Source organism: Peromyscus californicus, unplaced genomic scaffold (genome assembly GCF_007827085.1).
Source record: "Peromyscus californicus insignis strain IS unplaced genomic scaffold, ASM782708v3 Scaffold_3__1_contigs__length_106647218, whole genome shotgun sequence".
NCBI lineage: Eukaryota > Metazoa > Chordata > Mammalia > Rodentia > Cricetidae > Peromyscus > Peromyscus californicus.
The window spans coordinates 55,062,265-55,082,271 of NW_026294551.1; the positions used below are offsets into that span (position 1 = coordinate 55,062,265).

Consider the following 20,007-nt stretch of genomic DNA (forward strand, 5'->3'; position numbering starts at 1 on the left):
TCCTCACTTTGATGGAGATTTCTGATCAGGTGACAGAGCCTGGTCTGTTGAGACTCTCTTGCCCTATTAACACATTCTTGGTCTGGAGCTTACTTTTGCAAAGCAGAGCCTGGAAGGGAGCAGGTGGGGACTCTGGCCAAGCTCTGAGTAGGTCCTGAGGACCGGATGCCCACGGCTCTGACTCTGACCCTTCCTGCCCCAAAGGTGCCATACTCATATTCTGGCTATGGCTGCTGTTGCCTCCTGCTTCCCACAACGTTTCCTACCATGACAATCAAACCCACTAAAACAGAGCTGCCTTGCTGACACCTTCCTAAATTGGAACCCCATATTTTGCTTCCTGTGGAGGACTTGACAATGCCATGTTTTGGGGGCTCTTGGGTGACCATAAAAGCCTAGACAACTTTTTTTTTTTTTTTGGTTTTTAGAGACAGGGTTTCTCTGTGTAGCTTTGCGCCTTTCCTGGGACTCACTTGGTAGCCCAGGCTGGCCTTGAACTGGGATTAAAGGCGTGCACCACCACCACCCGGCTCCTAGACAACTTTTTAAAAAAGATTTATTTTATTATGTGGATATGTGTGTCTGCATGTGGGTAGGTGTATGGGAGTGCAGGTGCCCTCAGAGGCCAGAGGATTCAGAGCCTCTGGAGCTGGAGTTACAGGCAGCTGTGAGCATGCAAGAACAGTAAGAACTCTTAACTGCAGAACTATCTCTATGGCCCACATTTTTACTTTTTTAAAAGATTGATTGATTTTATTTTACAGGTCTGAGTGTTGTCTGCATGTATGTGTGTGCACTGAGTATCTGGTGCCTGCAGAGGCCAGAAGAGGGCATTGGGTGCCTTGGAACTGGAGCTATGATCTGGGTGGTGGGAATTGAACCCCTGTCCTCTGGAAGAGCAGCAAATGCTCTTAACCACTGAGCCATCTCCCCAGCCCATGATTTTACCTTTTAAGAGAAGATTAACATACGTGCAACCTATAAAGCTTTATATGTTAATTTTGTGAGTGGCAGGTTTGGGGAATGTAGTAGCATTATGGTTTTCCATCTATAAATATTAGGTTTGAGTCACTGGTTACCATATTAGCGCAGAACCATATGTCCATACTTCTCAAGAGTCCAAGAATCGTTTACCGTCTGCACATGCAGAGCAGCGAGGTGGTGCTTTAGAATGGGGTTTTGTTCTGAGAAAGTCTGGAAGACGATGCCTGAAGTGGAGGGTCTTAGCGGCCACTGAGGACTTAAGAAACGGGCTGTTGGTGGCTACCTCCCAACTGGGGAAGGGCTGAATTGTGCTTCCAAGGAGGGGTGCTTGTAATAATTTCCAGCCAAGTTTAACAAGAAGTATGTCATGATGTAATATTATGTATAGCATAAGCATATTATTACATGTGTTCACACTATATATGTTTATTTGTAAAGTATATACATAATATATTATATGATTTATATATCACATAATATACCATATTAAATAGTAACACTCAATAACTATATTAATATTAGTCATTCTTATTGGCATAATTTAGCTTTATATATTTATATAAGTTATGTGATATATTTATATAATATAGAAAATGTTAACATAAATTAATGATTGACCTTTTTATGATGTCATGTTCATATAATATCATGCTTAAATAATATTAATATTTAAATTACTCTCAATTAAATAAAATTTAAAATTCAATTTGTCCCACATGGCTGGTGGCTGTTGCACAGGCTGATAGAGATCAGAGGCTATTTTCATCCTATAGGAAGCTGGACTGGGAAAAGCTCCTTTAATGGGTTATCCAGTGCTGTCTGGCTGTTGGAGGTTGACTGGGCATATCCCCCTGTAGGAGACAGGGGTGGGGGCGGTGGGGGGTGGAGGTGTGGGGGTGGGGGTTGTTGTTGGTGGTGGTGGGCGGGTGGGGGTGGTGGGTGTTTCTGGGCAGGCTAGAGGCCATAGCATGCTTGGATAAATTGATGGTTTGATGCATTACAGCTCATAAGTTCCTGCTCAGTTGTCACCCCACAAAGCAGAGAAGCTTCTGGAAATGTGCCCCCGATTTTGTGTGGGAGACACCCAGGGGTCCTGTAGCTCTGGCTTGGCCACCCTCAGTGGGAGGGTGAGAGCTTTGTGCAGGGGATCTAGCGGGTTTTGGCCTGTGGCCTGTAAGCGACCTCTCTGGAGGGAGAGAACAGATGAGCCAGCACTAGCTAGGAGAGCCTTTATTCGCCCTCAGTGGCCCCTTCGGCCACTCTCGCGGTTAATTCTCTTCTGGGACACTGAGCTTCTCCTTCACCCCACAGGCCACCACAGCAAAGAAGAACTCAGGGAAGAAGGTTCGGATGAACACGGCGGCCTTGGGGATCGGGTTGGCCATGAACACCTCTTGCTTCCTCCTCCGCACCGTGCGCATCACTTCCTCAGCCACCTCCACCGGGTGAACGCCGTAGGCCAGCTTCCTGCAAAAGACTGAAAGCACAGGCTGGGGCGGCTGCAGCTGGTTCACATCCCCGGACTACGAAGATGCTTGGGTGCATCTTTAAAGCCAGGGTTTCCTGACACTCTGCTATCCTCCGGCCTCAAGCCTGGGAAAGACACTTTACCCTCCAGCCTCCGCCGCTTTGTTTACTGCCTCATTTTCTCCATGGTGCCTTCACAGTGGAGGGGATGGGGACAAGCTTGGGTGCTAAGGAGAAGGAGGGCCTGCCATGTGTGGTGGTGAAGCTGCCCTTGCCTAGGGCCTCTGGTGCTCTTTGCTCCAGGCCAGTTCCTGTTGGTGTCTCAGTGCAGACCCAGAGCTCTGAGTAAGGAGCAATCTCTGTCGTGAGAGTATTCGGGCTGTTGGGCTAGAACCTTCTTCCCTGTTTCCAAGGGAAAAATGGGGCCTAGCTCTATAAAGGGCTTGCCTCTAAGCTGTGGCAGAGGCAAGCCTGAGGCACAGGCAGTCTTGGATGGGAAGGCTTAGCGTCCATTCAGAACTGCCTCTTCAGAAAGAGGGAGCAGGGTGGTTCTTAAAGATTACGTGTTGGTTGCTAGGTCTGGGAAAAGCTGTTGAGCAGGGTGAGTGTCCCGCTCAGCCCTGCCAGGGTCAGTGTCCCGCTCAGCCCTGCCAGGGTCTGCTGGGTGCAGCTTGGGTGTGCTCTCTACCTGGTACCTCAGGCCTAAAGGCTTCGTTTCTCCACCTCCAGACTTAGGGTTCTCTCTCAACTCTTACATTTACAAATGGATGACTCCCAGTTTCTTTGCTCAGGATAAACATGGTAGGAACGGATGAAAGTCGGGCTCACGGTGCTGACCACAACATCGTACTCCTCAACCTCAGCTCGGAGGCAGTCGAAGAAACCCATGATGGCGTGCTTGGAGGCTGCATCTGGAAGAAAGACCAGCCAGAGGTGGGTACAGGAAGGGCTTCTCTGGGCTTGACTGTAGACAAGAGGGCAGACATACATCTTCCTCCCAGCTCAAAGGGGCCTGTAAGCTCCCTGTTAAACTAATTCATTCACTATCTCTCTGGATCTCTGCTCCTGTTGTGTGGCTTGCTGTCTCCTTAATTTAAATCAGCCCTCAAGACCCACAGGTTCCCCAGCCATGAACTGAAATACTCAGAAAAATAATTGCATGTTCCCTAAACAGGACACTACAACAGCTTCCCCACAGCTGTAGGAAGTATTTCATGCAATTCAGAGATGATGGAAAGTACGCGAGAGGATGCAAACTCCCTTTGTAGGGTGTCTGAGGACCACCGTTGCCATGGATACCGAGGGACCACTGTGCACTGAATGAAGAGATAGAGGAACCATCGTGCCCACTCTATGGAGAGTAAAGGAGTCACTGAGAGGTCATGTGACGGCACTAGGTTCCACAGCCAAAGGTGGAAAAGCATCGGCTAGAATCCTGGCCTCCCCCGCCGTCACTCAGTAGGTCCACCCTCAGAGCTCACAGACCCAATTCTATATGCATGAACATAGGGACGGTTGACCAAAGCCACTTCTTCACACCACTAAGAGGGCTAAAATCAAGATGGACCGTCACTAGTGTTGGTGAGTGGAGATTTCAGAACCCTTATGTCATGCTGGCGGGAATGGAAGGGGTGTGTCTGCTCTGGAGACAGCTTAGGGAGTTTCCTATAAACATTTAAACATAATTCCTTCCCTAGGTTTGCAACCCTGGAAAAATGAAGCCATGTTCTCAACAGAAACTATTCATGCATGCCCATAGACTCATTACTTGTAATTCCAAAGTGGTATCAACAGATAGCCATCAATAGATATAGATAAGTAATTTGTGGTATATCCAAGCCATGAAGGATTTGCCGTTTTCAATGGGAAAGATGGCAAGAAATTTTGATGCATGCTACAACATTGTGCTAAGTTTAACACACACACACACACACACACACACACACACACACACACACACACACACAATCTTTAAGAGCCAATAACTGTCTGTCATGGGGGTGGGGAGGTCAAGAAGTACCACCCTTCTCTGAGGACATATAGGTGGCTAATTGTTGGTGGGGATGAGGCAGAGACATTTTCTTCGGTGATGTAACCACTTGTAAGTTACCCATGCTCCCGTAAGGTGACTCCTCATCCATCCCCTGTCAGCAGTGCCAGTGAATCTCCTTGATTCACCAAGCTAGACCTGGGTAGGACTATATTCTTGAGTCATTGGTCATATCACCCAGAAAAAATAAATACAACAGGGACATAACAAAGGTGAGAGTGTTTCTGGAGTTTCTCCGATAGTTCCTGGGAACACACCCCTGGAGTCTCCTCCATGCACATCTCTCTTTTGGAGCTGCCCATCTCCTGGGATTCTCAGTGGTAATGATCATGCCTTGGATAAACCCCTTTGGCTATGATATTGCTATTTCACAGATCCTCTTCTTTTTCTCTTCTTTCTTGTCCCCAGTTCTAGTCTTTGGAGACAACTTCATAGAGGAAGAGGTGTTTGAGCTAGGGATATATATATATGTGTGTGTGTGTGTGTGTGTGTGTGTGTGTGTGTGTGTGTGTGTGTGTGTGTGTGTGTGTGTATGTGTGTGTGTGTGTATGTAGGAGTGTGACCTTCACCTGCAATGTCATGTTGAAGCAGCACATGTCTTTCCACCTGTGGGACTGCACTTTGGGAGGAGAGGAACCTTGTCTATAACATCCCCAAATCAGGGAACTGAGACGTGAAAGAAACCCCAGCTGACCCATCTCGTCTCCGGATGAGATTCCCCTTATCCCATATGGTCCCTTGCCTGGTCTAGACCTAACGGTGCTTGCTCTGACACAAACACACAGCAAGGACACCCCTATTTTGTCTTAGTGACTTACAGGCTGTGCGGAACGGGATCCCAAACTTGGCTTGGATGTTGTTCACTAACACGATCTGGCCTGTCCTCCTGGAGATCATGTTGGGAAGCAGAACTGGAAGAGACAAGGAGTCCCAGTTAGAAATCAGAGCTGGGCAGGCAGCAGAGGCAGGTCCCCAGCTCCACCTCTTGTCACCCACGGCTCTGCTACCTCTTTGCCTTCTAGATGGCAAGGGACAGAGATGGAGTGGTTCCAGGAAGTCACTGGCCCTGTGTTTCTGAGGGACCAGTTGGCTGGCTCATTGCTGGGTGATTTGAAATGACCCACCAGTACACTAGCTAAGTGACACAGAACTTTCTCCTCTTTCTTCTCTTCCCTCCCTCCATCTCTCCTACTCCCCTTTCCTCCCCTCCCTTCTTTTCTCATCCTCTTTCCTATTTCTCCACTTCCTCCTCCTCCAGTCTGGGTCATCCCTACATGCAGCTTGGAGGGCATTTTCTTCTCATTTCTCCTATTACTTCAAGAAGACAGTTTCCTGTAGTTCCTATCAGGTCTCTTCTGCTGTTTTGAGACAAGATCGCCGCATACAGCCAAGGCTGGTCTGGAATTTGCTGTGTGGCTCAGATAGGCTTTGAACTTGTGATCCACCTGCCCGAACCTCCCACTCCTGAGATTACAGGTGTGCACCACTTCACCCGGCCTCCAGCATGTCTCTAATTCCTCCTCTTTTGCAGGTGAGAGGGAAGAGCACATGTCCTCTGGGCTGTCTGGGAAGATGCACTTGCTTAGTTCTTAGGTGGCTTCTTGTTGGCTGTGAGCGGAAAGGGTTTAGATATATGCTGCTATGATAACATTTCTTCCTCAGGCAGATTTAATATAAAATGAGGAAATGTGGAGAAAGATGGTAACTGTACTGGCAGAAGGGAAAGAGGTCCGGATGAAAGGGAGTGCTCAGGTTTGGAGCTCAGCCCCTCTGCCTTAGAGAAGAGCAAAGGGAGGCCCAGAGCTCCCACCAGACTCTGGCCCCTCAGCACTTGACAGGGAGGCCCACCCAGAAGAAACCAGTTGTGGTGGCCATTCATGGTTGTCAACTGGATGATGTCTGGGATTAACTGAATGCACACATAGAGGCCAGAGGTCGACTTTGGGTGTCTTCTTTGACTGTTCTTCCTTTTGGAGACAGGGACTGTCACTGAACCCGGATCTTGCTATTTTGACTAAATTGGCTGGCCGGCAAGCTCCCGGGATCCTCTTATCTTACCCCTGCCCAGAGCTGAGCTTGCAACCGTGTGCCACCATGCCTAGCTTTTATGTTGTGCTGGGAATCTGGTCCTCATGCTCGCCTTGGACCAGCGCTTTACCCTCCGAGCCGTCTCCCAGCCCCATCTCCTTCATTTCTGAAGACAGAACCTTTGACCAGCTCCCACGGTGAGGGAAGAACAACTGTAAGGCCTTTGTAGCAAAACTTAGGCAAAAGCTGAAGACAGTGGCCCAGAGAGACAGACTCACAGGGGAGCTGTGGATTGGGTACAACGAGAGAGCTACCGAGTGGAATGTGAATCGGGGGCAGAGTTTCACAGTGAAGTGAGAATACACTGGCAAGACACTTCCTTTTTGTGGCCAACATTTACAGCTGGGGACCCGAAAGCTTTCGGTGTTCAAATTCTGAACTTTCTTGGGTTGAAGAAATCTTTCTAGAACCAGATGGCCACCTGGTGGCACCATAGGCCTTTCCATGGCATTTGGTGGCCCACAGACCCAGAGGAAAATGAGACTCACAGGACCTTTGGTGAAGGTGATGGGTCCGAAGTAGTTGGCATCCATGATCTTTTTGTCGAGCTCCAGGGAAATCTTATGGGCAGGCCCTTTCACTTTCACGCTGGCGTTGTTGATGAGGATGTCCACACACCCATAGCAGTCCAGGACCTCTTTGGCAACATCTTGAACACAGCTGATGTCTGAGAGATCCAAGAGGACCAACTTTGGGGTGAATGTCTGCCGGAGCAACGAGAGAGTCAACATATTTGGGATCACTTCCTTGGAGATGTTGGGGGCCCTCCATCAAACAGCTACCCTGCTGGGAATTCAAAGCCATAGACTAACTAAGAAATCAAACCAAGACAGAGAAGAAGGAGTAAAACAATTGTGGGAAGAAGGAGATTGCTGGAGAATCTAGTTTTGGAGACCAGAGCTGCAATTAAGTGCGGATAAGCAGTAGGAAGTCTGAACTTGTGGCCAGGGCTCCTCAACTGATCAAACTGGGTGACCCTTTGGAGGCTGTGAACTGGTTCTGGTGCTGGCATCATAACTTTGAACCACTGGGTTCCTCTTGGAAACTGCTGCTTCCCCGTTTGTTTTATAAGCTACAAGAAAATTCAGCACAGCAGCTGGCAGCTACCCCTTGTTTTGGATCAAAATGGTGTATTCCACCCAGAGCTGCTTCTGAAGCATCTATTATGTGCTAGGTGTTGTACCCATCTCTGGACGCTTGCTGTCTTCAAGATGTTACTGGTTTAGAAGTAAAGATGGGGGTGGGGCTTGATAGTACCCTGGAGTCAATTCAACTTTTGGGCAAATGTTAGTTCTGACATATACTTTTGAAGAAAAGGCTCCCATTGTGGATCATATCTGTCCGGGAAACATTTACTGATCTCCGAGTTCTTTGGGGAGATAGATACACACTCACACAATAAAGGTTCTGAAAAGACAAGCTGAACGGAACTCGGTATTGCCCACACAACTTGACTTTTTACTGAAAACCTAATAATACCCCAAGAAATTCTCCGTGTAGCATTCTGTGAGGGTCTAGTCGATTCCTCTCCTCAAGTGCCAGGTTTAGCTCCCAGTTCCTTTGAGCTGTTTGCAAACAGCAACTTCAAGCTCGGGAGCGAGGGTTAGATTTTTCTTCTTAAAGAGTGCTGAAGGCAACACCTGTGATCTGGGTGGCTTAGGAGGGGGGTTCCTTGATGTCTTTGATGCTACAGTCACTTATGTTGCTTGTCTGAACATCAGCTCTATTTGTAATCATAACCCACAGCTGGTACACTTGTTACCTTTATTTTTTTGCTGAGTCTGACTCCCATAGACTCTGGGATTGGTGCCCATGTTCTGCCATGATGACTGATCAAAACAAGCCAGAGCCTTTTGTTGGGCAGACAGGCCTCTATCTGGGTCAGTGCCATCGACTCTGATTTCTCCCAAGCCACTGTCCCATTTCCCCAGAAACCGCTCCTTAACAAAGACGGAGGCTCGGGGTATCTCAGGCTGTCTGGAGAGGACCTTACCTTGCTGGGGTCAGCCACACTGGTCAAGGTAGCGTAGAGGCTCTCCAGCCCCTCCCAGTTCTTTCCACACAGCACCAGTCTTGCCCCACCTGCATGGAACACCCGAGCACACTCTGTGGAGAAGAGGGAAGGGAGGCAAGGTGTGCTGTGTGAATGGAGCCACAGAAGGGAGTTCCCCTCTTAGGAACTCCTGACGTCAAAAAATCCCGACGTCTCATCCATCACCACGAGGTCCTACTTCTGGAGAAGTCATTTCATTCGATCCCCTCCACAGGCTAGATGTTTTAGGGGTCCTGAGGATTGAACCCCAGCCTTGCACGTGTTAAGGGATTGCTCTAGCACTGAGTGGTACCCTAGGCTAGGCTGACTTGTTGGTGTGTTGTGTTTCTAGCCTCAGCTTGGTTGCTTCCCTGAAGGGAAGCTCACAGCAGGGAGCAGCAGGCTCTGCTTGGCTGGGAGTTCTGATGATGGACATTCCTTACACTGAAGGAGAGAGTCACTAGCCTTTGAGACCATAGCCCTAGGGACTCCTCAATTTGCAGATACTGGTAAGAGTTACCATGTCTGTTTAGACCACATACCACCCGGCCCTCCAGATTTTCTCTGTGGAGAGACTCTAGTAAGGCTCGTTGCTCACAAGGCCACTCTACACAAAGAACTCCAGGCAACTCAGCAAAGCAGGGAGAGGGAGAGATGGTCCTCCCAGGAAAGAGCACACCAACTGGTTGTCCAGTGCCAAATGTTCAGCCCTGAAAACATGCACACAAGTAACATTAGATGAACTCAACAGGTCATATCTATACACATGTGTATGCAAATACTTATATGCTTGCAGTAACAGTTAATGAAAAAAGGGGCCATAAATTTGAAAGAGAGTAGAAGGGGCACATGGGAGGGTTTGGAGGGAGGAAAGGGAAGGAAGAAATGTAATTAAATTACAATCTCAAAAATAAACAAAAAGAAAGACAAAAGATGTTGACTTTGCTTTATGTCTCACTCTGAACTTATTACTGATTAATCCAATATAGGGCTTTCCTTAAGTTTTTAAACATTGATTTATTTATTTGATAGACAAGTTTGTGAGCATTGGCATGTGCATGCCAATGTACATCTGTGGAGATTGGAGGAAACCTGTGGGAGTCTGTTATCTCCTTCCTCCAAATGGGTCCCAGGGATGGAACTCAGGTCACCATACTTGGTGGCAAGCACCTTTACCTACTGAGTCATCATCTCTAGAGCAATAGCTGGCAGATATACAGCATTCACAGGTAACAATAATCCAGACACTTTAAAACAATGAAAGCGCACATGTTTGGACAGTTCATTTGTTCTAAGGATGGTTGGGAAAGACATCCATGTGTTTGCTCAGTTAATTCTTACTATGGCCATGGGAGGTACTAACTTTCTGTGGCGGTTTGAATAGGAATGGCCCCCCATAGGCTTGGTCACCAGGGAGTGGCACTAAGCGGAGGTGTGGCCTTGTAGGAGTAGGTGTGGCCGTGATGGAGGAAGTGTGTCTCTTGGGGTGGGCTTTTGAGGTTTCAAATGCTTAACCAGACCCAGTGTCTCTTTCTTCTTGATGCCTTCTGATCTGGATGTTGAGCTCCTGCCTCCTTCTCCAGCACAGTGTCTGCTTGCATGCTACCATGCTTCCTGCCACAATGATGACACTGGACTAAATCTCTGAACTCTAAGCCAGCCCTAATGAAATGTTTCCTTATAGGAGTTACTGTGGTCATGGTGTCTCTTCGCAGTAATAGGACCCTCAGGCAGTCTCGTGAAGCAGCAGATGGCAGGAAGAGCTGTCTTGCCTGGACCCTCAGATAGTCTTGTGAAGCAGCAGCTGGCATGAAGAGCTGTCTTGCCTGCATGTGAGAGGCCCAGCCTTTGCACCCTTTTGTCCATCACCTACCGACTGCATTATCTCCTCTTGGAGGAAGTGCCTAGACAGCAACACTATAAAGCTGCCAAAACTAGAGCAAAATGTTAACAATTCCAACAGAGGTAAGAAATATTGACAAAAACAGAGCCGGATATTGATGAGCATTTAGTACCCGCATGATAAAGTTAATATATTGAGCCAGTGGGAAAAGAATATATTACCTAAAAAAAATATTTGAGGGGGCTGGTGAGATGGCTCAGTGAGTACCACTCTTGCTGAGGACCTGAGTTCTCAACCCCTGTCAGCCTGTTCACAACCACTTGTGATTCTAGCTCCAGGGGATCAGATGCCTTCTTCTGGCCTCCAAGGGCACTACACTCACATGCATATATTGCCCTACACACACATACACATAATTAAAATAAAATGAATCTTTAAAAAATGATATTTGGGTGCCTGTTTGGGAGATAAAAAGCTAGATGTGTCATATTATAACATACAAAATAGTTAAACGTAAAAAGAGAACCACAAAAGGGCTAGAGATGAATCTGCTCTCTTACATTGGGGAAGGTCTTCTGAGCATGCCCAAAAGAAACAAATTGTATCAGAATTGGTTTATAGATTTTATCCTTAAATTTTTTTTTTTACAGCAAAGACATAAATAAAGAGCAAACAAATTAAGAAAAGTATTTACAACCTATATGTCAGCAAAGGACTTATTTATTCGATATGCAAAGGACTTTTACAAATAAGAAGAATCAACTGGGAAAAAGAAAAAAGCACAGTTAATGAACAGAAGATTAAGATTCAATACTCATGACATGATAAAGAGATGCAATTTAAACCACACACTAATTTTGACCCATCAGATATTGAAAGACAAAACTGATCACAGTCTTAGTGAGATGTGAGCAGTGGGTTTATCTCGCATTTGCTCTAACATATATATGAATTGCTACGGGTTTTGGAAGAAAAACTTGACTGTATCCTTCAAAGGACTTTGATTCATCAATTTCATTTATGTGTATTCCTTCTAAAGCAACCATTAAGAATGTCTACACAGACACAGTTGTAATATTGCTTACCTCAGTACCACAGCCAACAGTAAAACACTGGAAATAATTGCAAATGTCTCATATAATAGGAGGTTGGTTAAGTCAATTACAGTACATCTAGAAAAAATATTTTCAAACCCTTAAAACTGATTTTACAAAAATGAATCTGTTGGTATGAAAAGAAATTTACATTAAAGTCAGTTTAAAATATAAGAGCTTTAGAAGCAGCTTATCAGGGGCTAGAGAGATGGCTCAGTGATTAAGAGCACTTATTACTCTTACAGAGGACCCGAGTTCAGTTCCTAGTACCTACTTTGGGCATGTAAATGCTGTAACTCCAGCTTTGGGTGATCTGACACCCTCTTCTGGACTCCTTGTATATCTGTACTCATGTGCACATACCCATACACAGACACACATAAATAAAATCTTATTTTAAGAGTGTGTCAAACACAACACTACAACTTGAATGTATATGTTTGTGTGTAAAGCAGGATAGTAACAGGGCATTAAGTTGGAAATTTCAGAGGCACTAAAATACAATAGATATAAAATTCCAAAGTTAGTTGCTAGTACAAGATGCATGCTTTCAAAAGAAATAACTGCTTTATTAAGTTCATTCCTTTTGCCCTAAAATAAGACACAAATGGGCCAAGGAGGAGGAGGAAGAAGAGAAGGAGGAGGAGGGGAAGGAGGAGAAGGGCTTAGGAGGCAGGCTTCTCAGTAGAGGACACGATAAGCTTTTGCCCATGGGCCAAGATTGGGATGTTCTTCCTCCCCATCATCTCCAGGAGAGAAGGCATCTGTGGGTCCTTTGAATAGTTTGCTAAGAGTTCTCTATAGCTGGGAACCCAGACCAGACTGGTCTCTATGGAGTTGCCTACCCCTAAACCAGGTCTCAAGGCAAGGAGAGCCATGGGAGAAGTCCACATGCTCCACTTCCCAGAGGTGCAGCTGGATGTTTTGATGGGAGCCTCTGAGGGACACAAAGGTGCCCATAATAGGAAGAAGACACTTTGGTTCCCACCTTGGCCCAGTGCTGGGGCTGAAACCAGCCCCTATGTCAAGCCCCTATATGTCAAGCAAATACATTCTCACTGAGCCGGACCCCCAGCTGTGTGCCCATGCAGCTTGGAGCCATCTTACACTGTGTCCCTTAGGTAACACATCCCTTGCTCTCCTCTATGTCTTCTTTTCTGTTTCTTTATCCCTAGAAAGGTCAGAAACAGTAAGAAGCTTAGGCCAGGGAGAATCGGGGTGGGGAAGGAAATCAAGGAAATTGAACGCATTGATTATGAATTAGTCCTGTTTGACTTGCCTGTTGGGGGTGTGCCGTGATGGAAGGCTTGTGTATAATGTGTATTGTATATAACGGATAATGTACATAATGTCTGTAATCAGAAAGTCCGGAGGCAGCCTGGCCTTTCTTTCCTGTCCAGCTGCAGGAAGAGGTTCCTGTCTGGGCTGATTTGAATGGGACTGATCTGTCCCTGGGCACTCTTGGTCCCCTCCCACAGAACTGACTGAGCTGTCAGCTTCACCACGAAGCAGAAAGGAAGCAGAGCCAAACATCCGCACAGGATGCTCCTCAGGGAGGCAGTTCTATGTGTGTTTTATGTTTTATTACTTAAAAAATTCATCTTTCACAATCGTGGTCTTGACAATTATGGAATTTTTGTCACTTGGTTTGGAGGGAGAAGGCTCAGCTGTGGTTGTGAGTGGTTGAAGCAGGCATGCTGGGTGTGAGTCAGCCATGATGATCAAATTCTCCATATCAGAGCAATGGGGTACAGAGTTGGAAGGAGTTTCCCACATTCCCACCACTGCTAAGCAGGGAGAAGAATGAAGACATGATTCAAGAAGTCTGATGTCCAGGTGGGAGAAACTGTTCTCCACATTAGGCTGCCTCTTGACCAATCTGTAGCTGAAGTTATCTCCAGTCCCGCCCGGGGCCAGCAGCCACTCAGACTCAAATAAGCACACAGATGCTTATATTATTCATAAACTGTATGGCCGTGGCAGGCTTCTTGCTATCTGTTCTTACATCTTAAATTAACCCATTTTTATTAATCTGTAAGTTGCCACGTGGCTTGTGGCTTACCGGTACTTTTACATCTCGCTTCCTCTGTGTCCGGCTGGTGACTCCTGATCCAGCCTTCCTGTTTCCACAATTCTCTTCTCTGCTTGTCCCACCTATACTATACTTCCTGCCTGGCTACTGGCCCATCAGCATTTTATTTATCAACCAATCAGAGCAACACATTCACAGCATCCAGAGTGTATCCACAGCACCAATCCCCACCACTGAGAGGGGGACAGGCTGGGGTTAACTGTCACTCGCCCATTCTCTTTCCTAATGGTGGGGTGTATCTGCAAGGTCTCACTAAGTTGTCCAGGTTGATCTTGAACTCACAGTCCTCCTGCGTCAGCCTCCCACAGAGCTGGGCTTACGGGCCCACACGAGCAGGCCCACTTGGAAATTCTTGGTTCTATTCTTGTTTTGTTTTTGTCGTTTTTGAGACTGGGCCTCACTGCTTAGCCCAGGCTGGCTTCCAGCTGAGTGATCCTGCTGTCCTGCTGCAGTCTCCCAAACACTGAGATCACAGGATTGATGGGTAGTCTTCTTGTCAGTTTGACTAGATTTGGAATCACCTGGGAGACTGAGGCACACCTCTAGGTGTGTTTCCAGGGTGTTTTTGAGAGGGACGGCTGAGGGGGGCAATCATCCTGAATGTGGGAGACACCACCCCACAGGCGGGAGACTTGGGGTGAATGAAGGGGAAATTTGTGGCACTCCCTCATTTCCTGTCTTTCCTTCTTCTTCCGCGGTGATGTAAAGGAACTTAGCTCTTCTCTCTTGCCCTGCCTGTCACGGTGGACCAATTCCTTTGAAGCTCTTCTTTCTGTCCTGCCAAGCATTTTGTGGCAGTGCCTCTGTACTCCAACCCTTACGTTTACTCATTTGTTTAATTTATTTATTTTTGAGACAGTATCTCAGGTAGCCCAGGCTGGTCTCAAACCCACTGTGTAGCTGAGGGTGACCTTGAATTCCTAATCCTCCTGCTAGAATTACAGGTGACCACATCCAGCTTTAGTTTGTTATCAGCTCAGCTCAGTATTCGTCTCCCATCAAGCATTTCAACGCTGCCAACGGTGCCCTTTCCAACTAATAAACACAAACTGGGCACTTACTTGCTTGTTTCCTCAGATCTAAGACGCCAAAGAGTGTAAAGCGATTTCTGATTCCGGAGACAGTGAAGTGAGGAAGGCTGGCCTGGAGGGCCTATGAGATGTTGTTGTGGGTGGCTAGGTTTCAGCAGTGTTTAAAGAAGACTGGCATCTTGGGGGTTGTGAGAACACAGGCCGGGATAGCATCCAATCAGCTCTCCCTGAAGGCCAAGTCCAGTGCTGAGGTATTTCGATTGTCACTCTTGTCGCAGACCCAATGAGTACAAGGTAACACAGTGGTTGACCTGATTGACATGTGATGGTTTGGGATGAGGACTAGATGTCTGGATTTGGGCTGTTCCCTTGATTTCCCTCGTCTATAACTACCCACAGGGTTCATCCTGGCTCTAGGGTACCCGGGCACAGTATGGGCTACGTGTAAGCCACTCCGTGCTTGAGCGGCTTTACTTTTTCTTGCCTTGAGGTTGAAATGGAGCAGCTGGTGTCTGGGATTGCTGTCATCAGCAGCACACGGAAAGCAGGCATTTATTTAAAGTCACACACACCCAGGGTCTCAGGTTACTTGCAAATACTTGGACTTCATTCCTTTCTGCTTCGCATTTCTGCAGGGTTGGGGGTAGAATCGGGGAGGTGGGAGGTACAAAGAGCCAGTGAGATGCAGTCCAAGAGAACAGTGATTGGAATCTTGACTGCTTGGGCTACATTCTTCGGCAAACCCCTGTGGTGTATTTCCTGGGGTCCTGACTTATGTGTGATATAACCCAATGAGATTAAAAAAAAAAAAAAAACACTAACTGGGATTGTTGAAATAAACACACAACCCTCACCCAAGGAGAACAGTGGTTCCACGTAGTAACACAGAACATTCCAAAGACAGGATCTGAACAGCATCTTCAACGACAAAATTCAGCTAACATTTGCAGGACCATCTACCCAAGCACAGCAGTGGGAGCGTTCTTTCCCAGCCCTCTGGGAACAGACTGAATGGCAGGCCACAGCCACACCAGAGAGCAAACCTTGACAAACTCAAAAGAACTGAATCATGCAGAGTTCATTCTCTGGCCGTATTGGAACCAAAGTGGAGATCAATTAAACCGATATTCATGAACATACTTATCTGGGTGCCTTCCCTGATCAAACGGCCTCTAGATGCTGGTCCTTAAATGTACTTGTTGCCTGTCTCATTGCTGTGAACAAATCCTGTCAGGAGCAATTTATAGGAATAAAGGTTTGTTTAGGTCCAGGTTTGAGAGGATCCATTCTGCCAGGGAGGCACAGGGCAGCAGCTGGGTCTGTGCTGATGGAAGTTGGAGGTGACAGCCTGTGTTGAGGAGGAGAGTTGAGAAGGTATAACCTTCCCAAGCCTGTACCTCATGACCTACTGCTGCCAGCCAGGCCCCTCTTCTAGGGCAGTGGCTCTCAACCTTCCTAATGCTGTGACCATTTAGTACCATTCCTCATGTTGTGGTGACTCCCCACAACCACAAAATTATTTTCGTTGCTACTTCATAACTGTAATTTTGCTACTGTTACAAATCACAATGAAAATATCTCCATTTTCTAACGGTCTTTGGTGACTTCTTGAAAAGGTCATTTGATCCCCAAAGGGTTTTGCAACCCACAGGTTAAGAACCACTGTGACCTTGACCCAAAGACACCACAGCTTCCAAAATAGCACTCAAAACATGAGTCTGTTGGGGGACAGTGCAGATTCAAAACAAATTTTTAAAAACATTTATTGAGTGTTTACTAGATGGAAAGCATTGAGGTAGGTGTGGGGGCATTAGCATGAAGGACGCCAGGTCGGTGCTGGTGAGCATGCGCAGAACCTTAGGATGTGGGAAGGCAGGTCTCTGGGGGCCACCTGAAAGGATGGCACAGTTAAGGTGGCAGAGAAGGCTCCAGGGACCTGGCCTGCTCCTAGACAAACATATTCTACTTGGAGAAAGAGTGTCCCACAGCCCATGACTGAACAGTTTCAGGTGAGTCCCTCTTGTGACTTTCCCAACAACACTGTGGTCTTGTGTCTGGTCTGATGGGCAAACTAGAGTGTCCTGGTCCTGGGGAAGACTGAGCTTTGGGTTTGTGTGTCTCCACACCTTTTGAGTGCCAATCCCAGTGAGTCAGGGTAGCCTATTTGGCAATTGCTCCAGAGGCCACATCCACTCTGTTAGGCTTAATGTCTTCTTTACCTGCCATGGCTGACCCAAGGCACACACTCACTGAGACCTCACCCAGCCTCTTATCAGGGAGACATGCTACCTCTGGGGACGAACAAGCAGCAGGCTGTGGGAGAAACCTCAGAGACAGGGCCATAGACGTTCTCCCAGTGGCTACACCATAGGAGGAAGTGCACCCCGCACCCCCAGAGACTCTAGAAAAGGGGATACTTAGGACAACATGGACCCATTGGCATCTGTTGAGCAGCTAGTGGATGGTTGGCTATGTGGGTTCTATGCTGGATTAAATAACAAAAATAACAGCAGAAATTGTCATTAATTTATATAACAGGATTACACTGCCATCATTAGGAATAATAGAATCCTGCTAAATCAAAAGGATATTCCTCTCACAAAGGCCACAAGGAGGAGGGCCCAGGAGACTGTCTTACTTAGGGTTTGTGAATGAAAATGCCTTCAAGACCAGGAAGTGAGATGGTGGGAGGCAGTAGTCACGTGGGACACAGGAGGTGAGTGGACGCTGTGGAACATGTATTCAACATGACCATCTCTAGCAACACTTGAATGGTGGTGGCCACTTGTTGCAAGTTCCACCCATGTGCAAATTCATTTGCACATTCCAAAGTGGAGACTGCTGTCATCCTTGATCTACACATGGGACATTGAGGTCACATAGGTGAAGGCGCCTGCTACTTAAGTGCAGGAACCAGGATTGAAATCTAGCATCCTAGTCTGGTCTCATATCCAGTATGCAGCTCCAACTAAGGGCTTGGCATTTCAAGATTTCTGGAAACTCCTGAAGCAATCAAACCCAATACTTTCCTAGCACTGGTCCTTGAGTTTGCAGCCCTAGGCATCCCAACCCTGCCAATCACGGGGCAAGCAAGCTTCAGTCTCTCAAAGAGAAGAACCCATTGAGTTGACTCCTCCCTATCAGCAGGTGTGCTCCACACCTCCACAGATCCCTTGTGGGCAGAGATGGGCACATGTCCAGGGGAAGCCAGCTTACCCTTTCCCAGTCCTGAGATGGCATCGGTGATGACGACCACTTTGTTCTGCACGGCAGACTTTGACCACAGCCTGGATGCCTCCTGATAAATGAAGAGCAGGCCACTGATCCCCAGCAGGAGCAGGGGCAGCATCAGGACAGCCATGATCCCCATCTTGCTCTGCAGGACAGCAGGACAAACGATTGGCTTTGCAGAGGCCCTGATGGCAACACCCAGGGCAGGGGGAGGTTCAAGCTCCCAGCATTCATTCCCTCCAGGCCCAGGATCTGTTCTCCAGGGAACTGGGCTCTGCAAGCTCCCGGGAGGTTCTTTTCAGCCGATCAGCAAGGAGCATGTGGATCCCCAGATGCTCAACAAATAGAAATTACTCACGGTGTCTCACACTGGAGGAGTCCTGGGGGCCTGCCCTCCCCTAAGGCTAATTACAAATTTAATTAAAATGGGTCTGCATTTTTGGAAGGAAATCCATGTGTTAAGGCCACTTGCTTGGGCCCTAATGGTTATTTATAGCTCTCAGTTGCACTAAAGGGCTTTTCAGGGTAAATATAGTGTCTATTCTGATATTCAGGGACACATGCTGGCCGGGTCTGATTTCAGAGTTCTTGCCAGGACTTTTAAAGCTTTACTGGCTGGCGGGACTATTAGAGTTTCCTCTAGTTTGGGCGAAGAGTCAGAGATCAGTCCCTGGGATTGTCAGCACAAATGCCTGTGCCTTTCTTTCCTGCACTGGGTACTTGCAGGTGGCTCAGACCTAGGTAGACACCGAGCCGTCTGGCTTTCCCTTCCTGAGTGGGGATGGGGATGAGAAGCAAAAAAAGCTGGTCAGTGGAATGGAACCTGTTAAAAAAAAAGTCCACACAGAAACGTGGCATCAAAGAGCACTGTGTAGAGAGCACTTCTTGTCTTTGCGAGGCTCGGGTCTTTCTCTCTAAAACAGGAATGATAGTTTTATTTTGCAGATCTCTTGGGGTACAAAATAAGATCCTGCCTCTCTCGAACCTGGCATAGATTCTGAGTCTCCAGGAGGTAACTGTTGCTATCTTTAAAAAAATTATTATTTTTTATTTATTTTACAAACCAACCAGTTTCCCCTCCCTGCTCTCCTCCTGTTCCCTCCCCCCACCTCCTTCTACTCTTCATCTACTCCTCAGAAAGGGTGGGGCCTCCATGGGAGTTAACAATGCATGCCATTGTTAGGCAAGTTGAGGCAGGACTAAGCCCCTCCCCTCTGCATCAAGACCCAGCGAGGCATCCCATCAAAGGGAATAGGTTCCAAAGAGCCAGCTCATGCACCAGGGACAGATTCTGGTCCCACTGCTAGGGACTCCATAAACAGACCAAGCTACACATCTGTCATCCATGTGCAGAGGGCCTAGGTCAGTCCCATGCAGGCTCCCTAGCTGTCATACAGAGTTTATGATCTCCCCCAAGCTCTGGTCATCTGTCTCTGTGGGTTTCCCCGTCATGATCTTGATTCCCCTTGCTCATATAATTCCTCCTCCCTCTCTTCAACTGGACTCCCAGAGCTTGGCCCAGGACTTGGCTATGGATCTCTGCATCTGCTTCCCCCAGTTACTGGATGAAGGCTCTCTGTTGACAATTAGGGTAGTCTCTGTGGGTCTCCTTCCTTCCAGCTCCAATGGGGAACTACTTCTCAATCTTTAAATGGGTGTAGTAGTTTGCATTTGTGTGTGCGTATGCACCTTTTCCTTTGTAAACTTTATTTAAATAGAATCACAGAGTTGACACTTCTGCTCAGCATCACATTTGTGAGATTCATCCACACAGTGGTATAAAATTGGAACCGTTAATGGTTATTGTGTGAATCCATCTCATGTTTTCAGTTTGTTCTTCTGAGAGTGGGCATGTGCAGGCACCCTGGGGCAGGTGTGCTTCTTATTCTTTATTATTATTAATTAATTAATTTTCTTTCATTTAGTTTACATATAGACCACAGTTTCCCCTCCCTCCTCTCCTCCTGTTCCTTCCCCCCAGCTCCTGTCTACCCTCCCCATCCACTTCTCTATCTCCATTCAGAAAGGAGCAGGTCTCCCATGGACCGCAACAAAGCATGATGCTTCGTATTCTTATGAGACAAAGAAGATACAT

At 47.2% G+C, this 20,007-nt stretch overlaps 1 protein-coding gene across 2 annotated transcripts; it reads right to left on the reverse strand.

Annotated features, from left to right (window-relative positions):
* Positions 1-2,199: 2,199 nt before the first annotated feature.
* Positions 2,200-18,120, reverse strand: Dhrs7c (dehydrogenase/reductase 7C). 2 transcript variants are annotated; one of them, XM_052757473.1, is made up of 6 exons: positions 17,898-18,120; positions 8,583-8,695; positions 7,083-7,293; positions 5,320-5,412; positions 3,207-3,362; positions 2,200-2,461 (listed from the first exon to the last, which is right to left on the reverse strand). In XM_052757473.1, the coding sequence occupies exons 1-6, from the start codon at positions 18,049-18,051 to the stop codon at positions 2,253-2,255; spliced, it is 936 nt and encodes a 311-aa protein (XP_052613433.1). In that variant the 5' UTR covers positions 18,052-18,120; the 3' UTR covers positions 2,200-2,252. The 2 variants fall into 2 exon arrangements, with proteins under 2 accessions (XP_052613433.1, XP_052613432.1); XM_052757472.1 differs by lacking the exons at positions 2,200-2,461; positions 3,207-3,362; positions 5,320-5,412 and having other exon boundaries at positions 6,411-7,293.
* Positions 18,121-20,007: the final 1,887 nt, after the last annotated feature.

Coding starts and splice junctions, on each gene's coding strand:
- Dhrs7c (XM_052757472.1), bottom strand. CDS start 18,051: ATGGGGATCATGGCTGTCCTGATGCTGCCCCTGCTCCTGCTGGGGATC. Junction 8,696..17,897: donor CATCTCAGGACTGGGAAAGG/GTAAGCTGGCTT, acceptor TCTTCTCCACAG/AGTGTGCTCGGGTGTTCCAT. Junction 7,294..8,582: donor GTGTGGCTGACCCCAGCAAG/GTAAGGTCCTCT, acceptor TTGCTCCGGCAG/ACATTCACCCCAAAGTTGGT.